This window comes from Brachycentrus maculatus, unplaced genomic scaffold (genome assembly GCF_059751285.1).
Source record: "Brachycentrus maculatus isolate JH-2025_06_01 unplaced genomic scaffold, ASM5975128v1 h1tg000456l, whole genome shotgun sequence".
NCBI lineage: Eukaryota > Metazoa > Arthropoda > Insecta > Trichoptera > Brachycentridae > Brachycentrus > Brachycentrus maculatus.
In genome coordinates, this window is record NW_028281203.1 from 5,412 (window position 1) to 22,047 (window position 16,636).

The 16,636-nt window shown below is 32.3% G+C and overlaps 1 protein-coding gene across 2 annotated transcripts; it reads left to right on the forward strand.

Annotated features, from left to right (window-relative positions):
- The first annotated feature begins 614 nt into the window (after positions 1-614).
- LOC148302397 (glutamate receptor ionotropic, kainate 2-like) lies at positions 615-16,403 on the forward strand. Of its 2 annotated transcripts, none has more exons than XM_088271678.1 (8): positions 615-1,040; positions 1,953-2,176; positions 3,104-3,241; positions 9,498-9,696; positions 9,836-10,067; positions 10,596-10,711; positions 11,072-11,230; positions 13,398-16,403. In XM_088271678.1, exons 1-8 carry the CDS (start codon positions 633-635, stop codon positions 13,608-13,610), a joined length of 1,689 nt encoding a protein of 562 aa, XP_088127804.1. In that variant the 5' UTR covers positions 615-632; the 3' UTR covers positions 13,611-16,403. The 2 variants fall into 2 exon arrangements, with proteins under 2 accessions (XP_088127804.1, XP_088127805.1); XM_088271679.1 differs by lacking the exon at positions 3,104-3,241 and adding an exon at positions 7,269-7,406.
- Positions 16,404-16,636: the final 233 nt, after the last annotated feature.

Here is a 16,636-nt window from a genome sequence, read left to right on the forward strand (position 1 = left end):
AGCAATTCTTCAACTATTAAAGGGTGAAAAATACTCAAATCTAAAGAAAAGTTCATGTTTGAGATACCAAAATGCAATACTAAACAATTCCATCAAAACTTAAAATATTTGGGAACAAAATACTCCAATAACCTTCATATATATAAAAAAATAAAACTATTGAAATTCTAAAAAATAAATTATATACCTTATATACATGATAATGATAATAAACACACTCACGCAAAAAAAAACACGGTAAAAATGTAATAAATATAAATAGGATCTCTCACAAACACAAAAAATTAACAATGAGTGTAAGTCCCTCTCCAAACACTAGAGCTTAGTCACTTTATATGAGAGAACAGCGAAACTAATTTTCAGATTGCCAGAAGTAGTAATGTCTAGCAAATGAAATAAACCATAAAAAATCTTGTAATTTTAGAAAAATAAGTAAAAATTTATTTCTCAATTAGTCTGGGTGTTTGTTATCCATATTTTTTATATCTACCAATATTTTACCCTAAAAATCTTTATTTCTGATACTAATAATGATGATGATTATTTTACGCCTTTACATCAAATTCCTTGCACCAATTAAAATTTTTAATTGCTTTTCTTTCTCAAAGATCGCTTCAGAGGGTCTTACGGGAATGATGAAATTTGACGAAGACGGAAAAAGGAAGGAATTCATACTCGACATAGTTGAACTCTCGAAGAACGGGTTCAAGAAGATTGGCTTTTGGGACGCGACCAAAGGAGTCAACTACACCAGGACTACCGGGGAAGTCCTCGACATCCTGGCTGAGAAGTGGCAGAACAAGACCTTCATCGTGACGTCGAGGATCGGAGCTCCTTTCCTAATGATGAGAGAGGCAAAAAACGGAGAAATATTAGTGGGAAATAATCGGTACGAAGGATATTCTATGGATCTGATCGATGGCATATCGAAAATCTTGAATTTTTCGTACGTCTTCGAGCTAGTGCCTGATGGAAGATACGGATCTTACAATAAGGAAACGAAAAAGTGGGACGGTCTTGTACGAGAGTTGCTTGATAGGGTAAGTACTGAATAGTATTCATCACAGTGCTGATCCATCCATCTAACATCCATCCATCTAACATCCATGGGGAGGCAGAAATAATAGAATGACACACCACTCTGTCTATGCAAAAGTTCTTTGCCTCTTCTATATTCATATATCTCTTCCTTCTTCGTCAGCCGTCTCTTCATTGCTGGATGTAAGCGTCTTCTATTTTTTCCAGACTTCTCGTGTTTGAGTTTTTGAATTAACTTACCACCCGCGATGGGGACAATGTCTTCGGCCCATTTGTTCTGAGACCGGCCTATTCCCATTTTCATGTCCCAAGTCTCAATCACAGAACTCGGGATGACCTGATGGAACCGGAGTTCTTCATGCATACCCGAAGATTGTTTCACTTCCTGACCTGACCATCTTCAAGTATTTGAAGTACTTAATCTTTGCAGATTTTTTATTCAACCCCTGATTTGCCAAACATTTAAATAAAACAGCTACTCCACACTGAGAATCCTCCATTTTCTGAACTTTTACAGCCAAAACAGCAACTCCACACTAACAATTCTTCAGAGTCTGATCTCTTGCAGCTAAAACAGCTTCTGCATTCTAAGAATCCTCAAATTTCTGATTTCTTGCAGCCAAAGTAGTGTCATTTTCCTGTATCTTGCTTTTTAGTTCTTTACTTTATCATACATAGATTTTCCACTCATTTAATATGTTTTTATATTTTTTAATTCTATTTTCATGTTTTACTTTTAAATCAATAACGAGTAGAAGTTCCATAGCAATTTTTCCATCACCTACATTTCCATTTATTATTTTTGATCCATCTTCTTATAATTCAACAACATTATCCACTTTTTCAGTATTTTAAACCCTTTTTTCTATCCATGTTCAATTTTTATATGTTTTTTATCATTTTTTTAAACTCAGAAAGCAGATCTGGCAATCTGCGACTTGACCATCACCTACGACCGCCGAACGGCTGTTGATTTTACGATGCCGTTCATGACTCTCGGTATCAGCATCCTGTTCGCCAAGGCTGATAAGAAGGACCCTGATCTCTTCTCGTTCCTCTCACCGCTCTCCATTGAAGTTTGGATCTACATGGCTACCGCGTATCTTGGAATTTCTGTACTCCTGTTCATTCTCGGAAGGTAACGTTGCAATATTTGATAGCTTTTATTTTGAAAATACACCATTTATGAAATTATTTAAATATTATTTAATGTTTTCAGAGAGATCAAGGTATTTTCTGTGATATACATTTATATTTTTGGTTTTGATATTTGTCATTCTCAATCATTTTGATCAAGGGCTTGTTGGTCTATAATACATCATTACTATTCGATAATTCAATGGACCATGTTTATTTGATTATCCTAAAGGGAAGAGTAGATATATTAAAAAAAAGACATTAATATTGATGAAATCTATTTGTTATATTAGCAGGTGCAAGGTAGAAAAACGTTGATCAACTATTTCATAATAAAAATTATAGACATAAATCATAGCCCCAGTAAACTGCGATTTAAGCAGATAGTACTTAACGATCTGCGTCGATGAGATGCAGTGCCCTATGCACCATTTGATGTGTCACCAATGGTGAGAAGAATATGAGAATAAGATTCGTTGTTTTATATCTACAATTGATGTTTTACCTACAAATATATTACTATGGTATTTTAAAGCATATGCTAAGAATTTATTTATATATATATATATATATATATATATATATATATATATATATATATATATATATATATATATATATATATATATATATATATATATATATATATATATATATATATATATATATATATATATATATATATATATATATATACATGTATATACATTTATCATCTCTTCCCTTATTTTTATGAAATCGTATTTTGATTTCGTTTGACTTTTCTATTTGTTTTTATCAACAACATCTTTGAATAGCAAGTAGTCTATAAAAATAATGATAAATATATCCATAAAAGCTCATATTACTCATTTTATTACATTGTTAATAGCGACAGGATATAAATGTGTTCTACAGAAGCAGATAAAGGGTTTTTATGCCTCTCTAGGATGGCTCCTAAAGAATGGCTGAACCCTCATCCTTGTGAGAAGGATCCGGAGGAATTGGAAAATACTTGGAACTTGCTGAACTGCCTTTGGTTGACCCTGGGGTCTCTCATGGCTCAGGGTTGTGACCTAATGCCAAAGTAAGGTTCAAAAAGGTCAAGAAACCGTCACCAATATATAAGAGATTAAAACCCCCAAGAAAAGTATGACCAATTGAAGAAATTCAAACATAAATTATTTTGTAAATCAGTGATTATGGACAAGTTTGTATATACAATATCTATAAAATAAAAGTGTAAATGTTAGTTCGTTCAAAATTTCAAATCTCCTTAACTTATTAACCGATTAGTTTGTAATTCTGACACAATGCAGCATCAATATGCGCACCTATTTATGTTGGGATAAAACACCTGTAAAATGTGTTTTTTCATGTTTTAAACGATTTTTTACTACAATGGCAGCGCCATCTGTTCAAAGTAACACAAAAACCCACAATACTAAATACTGTTGATGGCAGATAGCGTTCTTCTTGGCAGCTGCTGTCACTTATCATATCCAATATTTACGATACTATTATTGATTCATACATTTATAATATGTTATTTTCATTGCTTCACTACATAGTGAAATTATGCATATTTAAATGTGTGTTTGACGACGTCATCGTTTTGACGCTGTCAAAGAAAAGCCATGAAATAAAACATGGATACATGGTTACTGGTGTAAATATGTGTATTCATTATTCATTAATTTTCAATGATATAAACGACATGAAAATTGCTTTTACCATTAAATATTATTATAAAAAGAATACAAAGTAAAAAAATATATAGAAAAACAACCCACTTCCCAGATACAATTTTATCCACAGAACCTCACTCCCAGACAGGGTAATTTTTCTTTGTCTCTTCGTAAGATAAAACGAATCCCTCTCTAAGTTCATAAGCACTGATTTAAATAAAATGATTTATCAATTCAGCCATCTTTACGTGGTACTTTCTGAAGGGTGATTTGGGTATAGTCTGTCCTAAACTATGTGATATTTTTTACTGTTGAATGTTGGTGTTGTTCGAGTGGCCCTTATCCCACAACTGGAGCATTAATTCTACCATATTAACTGTTAATTATTTGTATCGATAGATTTCTTGTCAGCTGCTTTGGTGTTTCATCGAAATGTTTACTGTCGTTGTTTTTAAAATTTTAATTTGAAATAAATTTATCCTTTTAACTGTCAAATACAGATTGAGATGTCTTTTAGGATAATTCAGAAAAAATAAGTGGTGACCATTTTTATATTATTTTTTGACATCTCATAAAAGATGAAGAAGAATATAAGTCTGGGCATTTACGGCGCTGACGACCGTCATAGGCTGAAAAACAACTACCGCTATTGGAGATAATCCAGATTTTGTGAACAAGTATTTGGACACACTCAAAATGTTGTAAGGTGTCCATTTTTGTTGACTCTACCATTTTAATACCACAAGGTATTCAAAAAGTTCATTATCTTAATCAAGTTTCAGGCGTCTGTTACAAAATTTCCATATTTGCACATTTGAATTTTCTTATTAATTTACAAGTAAAAGGTCAAGAGGTAATTCACAATAGGTTGCAATATTGCAACGTATTAAGAATTTCCTACTCAATTTTCTAGATAAGCTCAACAGTTCCATATTAAAACAGGTAGAAACATCTCTTAGGATAATTATGAGAAACTAAGATATAACGATTTTTGCCAATACTACCATTTTAATACCCTAAGTTAGTCAAAAGGTTGATTTAAGTTATCAAGTATCTCGTGTCTGTTCCAAAATTTCCTTGTTTGCACGTACGAATTTTCTAATTAATTCACTTGTAAAGGTTAAAAGTTCAATATTGGAACTTGTTGACACATCTCTTAGGATACAACATTTTGAGTGTGTCCAAATACTTGTTCACAAAATCTGGATTATCTCCAATTACAGGAGTTATTTTCATATTATTTATTGACATCTCATCAAAGATGAAGAAGAATATGGATGTCTGGGCATTTACGGGGCTGACGACCGTCATAGGCTGGTTTAAGTGATCACTTTACACACGTGTAACATTCACCAATTCTACCCATATCGACAACCACACTACTCAAATTCTTGGAAGTTCTATATAAGTATATGAACCAATTTAGAAACCTTGTTCTTGAATCACTAGAATTTCACTAGAGACATCTATTGGTGAGATGTAAATAAGCTTTTAATAAAGCAGAAACTCTTATAGTATGTGAGGTCCGAACCTTGGATTATAATCACACACATGAGAAACGCCAGAAAATCCCATTTTCATTTTTATTATTAAGCTTATAATTTGACCAGATAATTTATTTACAACATTTTGAGTGTGTCTAAATTGGTTCATATATATAGAACTTCCAAGAATTTGAGTAGTGTGGTTGTCGATATGGGTAGAATTGGTGAATGTTACACGTGTGTAAGGTGATCACTTAAACCAGCCTATGACGGTCGTCAGCCCCGTAAATGCCCCGACTTCTATATTCTTCTTCATCCTTGATGAGATGTCAATAAATAATATCTCTTAAGATAATTATGAGATCCTAAAATATGACATATTTATGCTGAAAGACAGTTAAAAGGATAAATTGCGTTGATTGGAGGGTGTACGAGTATATGCCTACATAGAACACACGCCACTGTCAGTAATATGAATGCATAGAAAATTTGATGGTGATTTAAAAAATATATGGCACATTACTTTCTTGTGAATGCAACGAGTACACCATATCATATGGGATTTAAAATATAACGCTCGGACTCCCTCCTATCAAAGCTAAAACTAAATTTATGTATTTATTATAATATTCAGCATACATATGTATTTGTGATGTAAAAGTTCACTCCATCACTGGGTGATTCAAATTTTATGTTTTCAGCCCTACCTACGAAAAAATAATGCAAAAAATGTATTTATTTTTTGTAGTGACTCTATGTGAGATTTTTTTGTGTATTGGATTGAAACATAAATTTGAAGATACAATTATAACAATGTATTCATTGATTGACTTAAAAATATTTATTTATATATTTTAATGGATAAATTACAATAATACAAACATGCATTAACAACTTTCACCCAGTTAAAAAAATTATTATATTTTTCCACAATTTAAATGCCAAATAATTATATTATATTACGAAAATAAAACATCTCATACAATTTCCAAAAATATTTGAAAATATCGTTACAACATTATTTGTCTAAAATACCAAGTAAGGTAACGTGGTATAAACCAAAGAAACAACTGTTTTTTGTGATATTCATAATTTTTTAATTTTTTAAAATTTAATTTAACCCTTTGGCTACCAAAATCTGATAAATTGGCTTTCCGTACTTTAGTGAGAAATACCGCATCCGGAGAAATATCGGATCAGGCGTCATGATTTATGAAAGTATCAGATACAGGGTTGTGTATTTTTTTCTATTCCAACTATATTTTTACTTCAATAAGTTAAACATCGATTTATGAATGAAATAAGGTTGCATATAGGATATTTAGTTGACGCCTCCGTAGTGTAATAGTCAACACGCTGGGCTACATTACTGGAGGTCCCGGGTTCAATTTCCAGGGGGGTCAAATAATTGTAAGTGATTTTTTCACTCTAATACATATTTATTCAATATTACCCTGGACTGGTACCTGAAGTGGAGGGCTGATAACCTTTCCTTCATGTATTTATAATCAAGATAACACTGCGTTTAAATGATGCAGTGCCCTATGCACCATCGGGTGCGGATAAGAGTAAAAAAAACTCCAACAGATATATCGTAGACGTACAGGAGAAAGTGACCGATTAACAAAATTTAAAATGCTCAGGAGGGCCATTTAAGTCACTTTTGCTTGGCAAGAAAATAAACATCAATGCAGTTAGTAATTTTTATGAAGACAACATATTATGCTACCAAGTTTAAAATCCATTGAGATTTTTTTCAGGGCAACATTAAGCTAGTAAGATATCAAATAGTCAATGATCACGTTTTTGTTTAAAATGCACTTGGTCACTTTCTCCTGTATGACTACGATATTGTCTTGGTGGCCAAAGGGTATTTTCGTGTCCTCATAACATTTGTCTGCGTCTGGCTACTGTTGTCGTCTCTCGCCCCATCTCCCCGCAGGATGTCCCCGAAGGAGTGGTCCAACCCTCACCCCTGCGATAATAACAACCCCGAGTTGGAGAATATCTTGACCCTGATGAACTCAATGTGGCTGATGATGGGCAGTTTACTGCAGCAGGGGTCTGACATCATGCCCAAGTAAAAGACACCCCATTCAGATTAGCACTTTTTACACCTGGCTTGCGTTAGCTTAGACTGCCTTTTTTCTAGACGTAGAACCCTTTATTTTTTACTCGACTATTTTCCTTATTAATGATAGAAGTGTGTGTTCAGGACAAGAAAAGGTATTAAAAGAAGAGCGAATGAAGAACAAGTAAAAGTGAGTACATTGATGAATCACCCAGGATCTCACCAAAGGTCAAAACATCCCGAATTTTCTTTATACCTTTAAACAAATATATGTTTTGTATTTAAACATTGCTGGTTTATGACCGCTTATGAGTTTTTTTTAATGTAAACGCGACTAGTTTTGAGAACCAAAGATGTTCTCATCAACAGGTCTCGAAACTAGTCATGTTAACGTTGATAAACTCGGAAGTGGTCTAATAAAAGTGTTTCATTGAAATCATCATGTTATTCCACAAAGTTAATGCCAAACCAGTAAATAATATAAATAAGTGTTTCTGATAGAACTCAAAAATATGCTAGAAGAACCTCTTTTTGTTTGTAACATGTACAAAAACAATCTCCTTCATTGAATTGAATGTTGCAGTAATATCAAGATGTTGATACCTCAACAAGATGTCCATTTTTGGTCGAAATATGAAAGTCTTGGCATTTACAGGGCCAACGACCTGCCACTGGTTAGTTTCATTTAAAGAGATCACTTTATATTCTGTGTAAAATTCAACATTCTGGCCATGATTGATATTCCCATACTTTTATACTTCCATATTCCCACCTCAAATAAATTTCTTCGTCCATGAGATATCAATAAATGTCTTAATGCATAAATAACTCTAGCGTGAAGCAAGTCTAGCATTTGTAAAAAAAATAAAAATTCAAAATATTGAAAACAGTTATATCTTTTATCCTTAGATAATTCATCTGGATTTCATGAAACATATATCGATAATCCGAGAATCTAGAGCACTGAACTGATCGAGTGTACACTGCGGATAAAAGCTAGAAGAAGAAAGATAATGATCGATTCTATGAGTGAATAAAATGTATGAAATGATTACGAATGGAGTATTTAGAAATATTGTATTTCCACGCATATAAATAAGCTAAGGTTATGCTAAAAATCAGTAGAACTTACCTTGTTACAAGTCTTTTAGAAAAAATCCTGAATGTATTTCATAACTGCTTACGTGGAGTCTTGCATGTTGCCTGGTAGCTTTAACCCTGGCGGGAAGCAGTGAGGATGAAATTTACATCTTTCGATCAGGTTTACAAAGTTGAAGCATAGAAGATTAAAAATACCAAAAATGATAAAAAAGGTTAATACACAATGAAACGAACCACTGAAATTCACGATCCCAAAAGAATTTACTCCTTACATATATTATTATATAATGTAATGTTGCATGCATAGAAACTAACATAATCGTAGATAAATAATAATTAACTATGTTTAATATTCAGATAAGCAACAAAAAGGTAAGTGAATTTTTATATATTTTTTATTATACCTTCAAATTATCATTTTTACAAAAAGTCGAAATAATTTAAGTAAACATTAAAAATATTTCTTAAAACACAGCAAAAATTATAATAAAAAATAAGTGATTACAAGAATCAAAGGAATGAAATCACTGACAGCCGTTGAAATGCGATATCTTACACGAATGAGTGGAAAATCGTTGTATTTCTGATTATTTAAAATGAAAATACTAGATATGAATGTAAAATTGAGTTAGGGATAATTAAAAAAGATTTTTGAGATGTAGAAAATGTTTGATGAGAGAATGACCAAAAGAGTATAATTATGTAAATATGAATGGAAGAACTGAACGAGGATGGGCAATAAAAGATTTGGCACGACCGAATCAATTAGAACATAAAATCTGTTCCTGTCAAATGTATCCGTAACAGGAGGGGCATGTATGGGTAGATGTATGGATGTAGAAGAAGCTAAGAGTGTTGTCAAGACACACGAGTATAGCATTCCATCTTCTCTGTTTATCCTTATTGATACCGTAAAAAAATATTTAAAAGCATTGTTTTGTCAAAATAAGAGTAAATTAATTATAAAACATTATTCTTATACTATTATAATGTGAACAGGGCTGTATCCACAAGAATGGTAGCAGGAATGTGGTGGTTCTTCACCTTGATCATGATATCCTCCTACACTGCCAATCTAGCCGCTTTCTTGACGAACGAGAGAATGGATGCCACTATCGGAAGTGCGGAAGACTTAGCCAAACAGACCAAGATCAAATATGGCGCTGTCGCAGGAGGTTCCACGTCCAGCTTTTTCAAGGTAAACTAAATAAGCCAACCTCCACGCCGCTTTCCGCAAGGGCAGACAGAGAGAAACCTCTCCCACTGCATGCCCAGATGTGATACAGAAGCATCTAGGCTTCCTGACAGACCTGCTCTTTACGTGAAAACTTTTGCAGGATTCAAATTTCTCAACGTATAAACGGATGTGGGCAGCCATGGAGTCTACCAGACCCTCTGTATTTGTGAAGACTAACGATGAAGGAAGGGAGAGGGTTTCCAAGGGGAAGAGGCTTTATGCCTTCATCATGGAGTCAACTTCAATCGAGTACATTGTGGAAAGGCATTGTGATCTTCAGCAGATTGGTGGTCAATTGGACAGCAAGGGATATGGGATTGCCATGCCGATGAGTAAGAACGTTTCTCGTTGACTATAAAATACCGAAACAAAATATAAAATCATCATCAAAATATCAGTCCATGAAAATCCATTGTAGAAGGCAGAGTTTTGCTAGATTTTATTACGAAAATCGCTATAATAATTAAGATATTATTACTTTATAAGGGTGTTACACATGGCATACTTATTGGTCCCATTTCAACACTTTGAATAAGAAGAAAAGAAGTTTCTTTTTACTTTTTCCAGTAAATGAGCATCTATCATGGAACCATCTAAATTTGTTACTTGATCATAAGCGTCTTGTTGTGTTCCTGTGGTTAGTGTTGTAGACTCTGAATCAAAGACTTTAGGTTCAAGCCTCACTCTGGCATTCTTGATTTCAATGATATTTTAAAACAAAAGCTGATTATCTGAACAAAATATTCTTTTGATAAATTTTTGATTATAATATAAAAATAATGCTTTTTCATGAGATATTTTTTTATTATTCCTAAATAGTATTTTTATAATAATTAATGTCATTTTTTGGTATTTTTAAGACTCTCCGTACCGGACAGCTATAAGTGGAGCGGTTCTAAAAATGCAAGAAGAAGGGAAATTACATCAATTGAAAACAAAATGGTGGAAAGAAATGTACGGAGGAGGATCGTGCAAGGTAAGAACATATAAAAAAAAAATGTCAAAATATTCATGTTAACGTTAAAGATATATTGAATATCGTTTTTTGCTTTAGATTCTTTAACAAAAACATGATCAAGTACAATGATCAAATGTTACTTGTGGTATTGCTCTGAAGCGTGAACTGAGAAATATAAGAGATTGGACCAGAATAAGAAGAGTGAGGGAGTTATTCAGATGACAGGGAAGTTTAGTTAGAGTATACGCGATATCAAGAAGACCTTTTAAATGACCAGAAGTGGAATAAGGAACACCCTCAAAACAATCAAACAATTTTACAACTGCTACCATAAATTCGTTGATTGATGATAAATTATTATTTCCTGTTATTTCTCAGGATGACTCTGGAGGAGATGACGCAGCCAGCGCCGCAGAACTTGGTATAGAAAACGTTGGTGGTGTGTTCGTTGTATTGGGGAGCGGTTGCGGTATAGCCTTCTTCATAGCGGTCATGGAATTCCTGTGGAATGTACGGAAAGTCGCTGTCGAGGAAAAGGTAGGATCATACCATATATTGATAGCTTTACTTACGTCATGTATCATATTCATCAAAGCAAAATGAAGAACAATATAAAAGTCTAGGTATTTACAGAAATTACGGCCTGTCTATTAATTTAAGAGTAACATTAGCTATTCTACTTATGATTTTTTTAATCAAATCCACTCTGAAATTTTGGGACGATAAATCCTTCAGTTGACACTTTCTTTCACATGTGAGTTCTTGGCACCATCTATGATCGGGTTGGGTAGATTTTTTTTAAACAGGGACGTTCATGTGATGTAGGTATGATTCTTCCTGAATTATTAAGATACTATGAGCTATTTTATATCCATATTCTTCGCCATCTATGTTCAAATATCAATAAAAAAATTAATCTTAAGTGGACAAACCCCCATTTGTATAAAAAAATTGAACACTCAAAATATTGTGAATTATGTATTTTTAATAAGTTCAACCCTAAAAATAGGTCTATTTTTAACTGTGAACGTGAAAATCTAGTTAATAGTTTACGAAAATATCTTCAAAGGTCCTTACTGATTTTATACCGTCAAACATACTGTTATTCATCGAAGTTTTATTATGGATCATGTTTACAAGTTGCGATCATAATCATTCCATTTCATTATCATAACAAACGATGTAATAAAACAACTCTTACTCACAATCAGCCCAAAGTCCTAACCACGATATAGAAAAACTACAACACAACGTGAATTATAACGTAGATTTTCACGTCTTACATAAGAAAACACCCTTATGATATGTACTGTGCCTTCGATCAAACAAAATTATTAAGATATCGCAAGTACTAAAGCATTCTACAACATCAAAATCAATGATTTTTCTTCTTATAAAATTGTCTTTTGGATTTCACGCTGCGCAGCGATTACCGTACATATCTGAGTTTCTAGCAAATCATAACGAAGAAGACAGCATACTAAGCTAGTTCTCTGGAATCTTTTAATTAAGGGTTTTTTTTTGCATTTTTTCTCAAGTGCAATTAGGGAGGGAGTAAAAGCGGAGTTGCTTTTTCCCTAATGGCGTCCACAGGATAGAAGGGATGTCTGGGAATATGGATTATGAAGTAGAAATACTCGCTTTTTGTTCCACTTCGATGTTAATTACTGTAAGTAAGTGGAATAGTTAAAGGCACCGAAGTTATCTAACGAATAAAAATATATTAAAAATATTATTTTCATAATTTTCTTTTGGTGTGTACAAATCCTTGTTTACAAATTTGGGTTTCTCCACTAAGGATTTATATTTACATTTTGACATCTCAGCAAAGATGAAGAAGAATTTGAAAATCTGTCTAATTACAGCTCTTATGACCTGTCATAGGCTGGTTAAGTGATCAAAGTGATCAAAGTACATACGTTTAATATTCACGTTTGTACCCATGATTGACATGATGCATTTATGGAATAAAATAACAACTCGCTCACTCCTTTAAAAAATTCATATAAAAAATTGTAAATTTTAATTTGTGCATGTTTTCGGAACGCCCAGAAAATGTACTATATCCCAGCAAAAGCGGCATATTTTTGACTCAATGTTTACCCGGTACACGGCAGAAAATGTTGTTTTTGCATTTTGAAGAAAGGGTATTGTTTGATTATTTTTTTAAATGTACTAAATATTTTTCAAAAGGAAAATAAATCTTCAGGTTTTACCTAAAAAATTATGTTGCACAGTAAAAAAGTTCAATAAGTGGCTTGATATTTATTTTTAATACATTTTTTTATATTCTTAAAGATTAAAAACGATCTCCAATTTTTTTGAAATATGATATTATTGAGGAGTGAACGAACTATGTAATTTTTTCCACATAAATTTAATTTGACCAGCTACCGGGTTTCATCGTAAACGACATCATCAGACTGGACAGACACCAGTGATGTCTGTCCAGTCTGATGGTGTCGGTTATGACGAAACCCGGTTGCTGGTCAAATAAAATTAATGTGGAAAAAATTACATACATAATTGTTATTTTATTCTATAAAATGCAGTTCAACCAAGAAACGTCAGTACAAAACTTAAACAGTGCATTTATATTCACTGGCAGGTACTACAGTATGCAGGATGTATATGTTCATCTTTTCAGACAAGTCAGAATCTCTTTACTCTTTGATGACTTAAGGTTTTTGTTATTTTTTGGCAGGTCACGTTAGGGGAGGCTCTGAAGGCAGAATTGAAATTTGCCCTTAATATATGGGAGACCACTAAACCTGTGCATACTCCATCATCAGAATCTTCATCGTCATCGTCCTCCGCTAAAGAAGACAGAGAAGGAAGAGGCGTCTCCGAAGCCAGGAGTGTGGCCGACGTTCTTCATGCTGCTTCTTCTTTCATGAGATTGGACAAGATCTTCTAAAATAGCGATGTTGTGAATGATTATATCATTACACTCTCCTTATCATTCATCGTCTTCGTGAAATACAATGAAAAGACGTTTTTGAGTGGTATTAAAAAAGTGATTGATGAATGATGAGAAGAATAATATATTACCATACCAAAAATTCAATAATGCTTTTGAAATACAAAATAAATTATAATATTCATTGATTTGGCATTACTTTGTAGCATAACATGATGATTGATATAATATATAAAAATAAAACATTTGTATAAAACCACTTTTTTGAGTTTATAAATGCAAACACGACTAGTTTCAAAAACTACAGATGTTCATATAAGAAGGTGAAGGTTGAAAATTTGTATTTTCACCTGTTGATGAGAACTTCTGTGGGTCTCGAAATAAGTTGTTTTTACGATAAAAAAATGATCTTCAATGAGTAAGTGTTTTATTTTCATATTGTTAAAATTATTCAGAAGCAATGCTAAAAAATATCTGCAGTGAGTGTATTTATATAGTGTAGCAATACCTTCCTTATGGAATCATAGCCCAGATGTGTAGATTTATGACGTTATTTTAATAAATAATTCATACTAACTAACTAACTAACCAGTACGCCGCTTCCCCGTAGGCACATATATAGAGGATAGAACGCCATACAATTCTGTCTCTTGCAAACATTCTTCACCTCTTATCCATTCATGCATCTCCCTCATACATAACCGCCTATTGTTCTGAATCCCAACCTGAGCGCTTTCAAGTATGTGACATATTTGATCATGCCAAGCGTTCCTCGATCTTTAACTGCTTCTATTCCTAACTACAATCACCGCATAATTTTAATTTTCCGTTATTTTTTCATTTTATCGATAATGCTTATCTCAGCCTTGTATTTACTTGTATTCCTCATTTCACCATTTAAACATCCATCATTCAACATTCTGTCTACTTTCATCCTTCTTTGGCCAATTCTATGCTTCACTTCCATACATCAGGGATGGTACAAGGACTGCATTGATAACTGCCAGTTTAGCTTTCACTGATAGGTTTTTATTTGCTATTCACTCTGTTCTCAGCATTCACTCTCCTTTCTATATCTTTTTCAAATAATAATTTAAAAATGACAACATACAAAAGTAATGTTATATCAGTCTTGCATTTCAGATACCCTAGTAATAATCCCGAGTAAAGTATTATTATTTGTTGTATTATACTAGGAGATAAATGTAAAATTATACAAATTTCTTCGTTAATTCTTTCGGGAATCAAACCTCAAACATACACCTTTCGCTTTGTAGCTAAAAATTATTAACATTATACACAGAAGGTAAAATAAGGCAATTTTTATTGAAACTTAAAATTAACTTTCGTTTGGTTAGTAAACTGTGTACAGCTTTACGAAGCTTTTGTTATAAGTACACGTTTTTCTAATTAATTTCACAAGGTTTGTGGATTTCATTATATTTAATCGTGTAGGTATTTCACTCAATTTATTTATTTATATTTCATTATAGTACACATAATTTAAAATTGTTTAAACACTGATTTTTGTAACTTCTATTAGATTTACATAATGAAGATATTTATTGTTAATTCAATAATTGATTCGGCAGTCAATTTGTCTATCCATTTTTAATTTAAGTTTTACTTAGTAAATATAATGACTAATGTTTTCGCCTTATTATCTATGTTCCCACTGATAAGAAATAAAAAATAATACTCATTATTGAATAAATAAATAAAAATAAGAAACAGCCCTTCTTCATCCTTCAACGTCTCAAGGACCCAATTATGAAATTAAGAATTAGCTTCACATTTCGCTCACTCCTTTCAACAACGTCATATATATAAAAAAAACTTGATTTTTCAGAAGATCGTTTTTAAAGTTTAAAAATATAATACAATGTTTTAAAAATAAATATCAACCCATTTATTAACCTTTTACTGTGCAACAAATCTTTTTTAGTAAAACCTGAATGTTTTTTCTCCATTTGAAAAATATTTAGTACATTAAAAAAAATAATTAAACAATACCTTTTCTGCAAAATGCAAAAACAACACTTTCTGCCCCGTAGCGGGTAAATATTAAGTCAAAAATATGCCGCTTTTGCTGGGATATAGTATATTATTTTGCCATTCTGAAAATATGCACAACTGAAAATTGACGATATTTGATATTTGACGTTGTTGAAAGGAGTGAGCGATATGGTGTTTGAAAATTGAAACACATGTCACAATAGATTTTAAGAAATAATGGTATTTACTAAGTGAAACTGCAATAAAAAATATGGATATTGTAACATGATTTGCGTATATATTAAAGTAATAAAAACATTACTATTGTTTCTGCGTTAGTAACTAGCATTTTAAAGTGATCTTTGCTTTTTCGTAATCATTAGGTTAGTTTAGATGCCAGATTGACAATTTTTCGCACTAAATAAATTATTTTAAAGATATTTATGTTTCATATTATTTTTTGACATCTCATCAAAGATGAAGAAGAATATGGAAGTCTGGGCATTTACACGTGTGTAAAGTGATCACTTAAACCAGCCGATGACGGTCGTCAGCCCCGTAAATGCCCAGACTTCCATATTCTTCTTCATCTTTGATGAGATGTCAAAAAATAATATGAAAATAACTCCTGTAATTGGAGATAATCCAGATTTTGTGAACAAGTATTTGGACACACTCAAAATGTTGTATATTTATGTTTTGTGTTTTATATTGAAATATTTCTTTGTGATTGTGCATATCTTAATTTTCTCTAATGTATATTTAAGGATCAAAATAAAAGACATGTGAAATATATTCCTTATATTTATTTACTCTACCATTATTATTTACTTTACTCATGTCTGTTGAGATATGTAAAAAAATTAAATAAAACCCTTATGCGCACCCCAATGGTGCATAGGGCACTGCATCATATAAACGTAGTGTTATCTTGATCGTTTACATATGAAGGAAAGGTGATCAGCCCTCCGCTTCAGGTACCAGTCCAGGGTAGTATTGAATAAATATTACAGTGAAAAAATCACTTA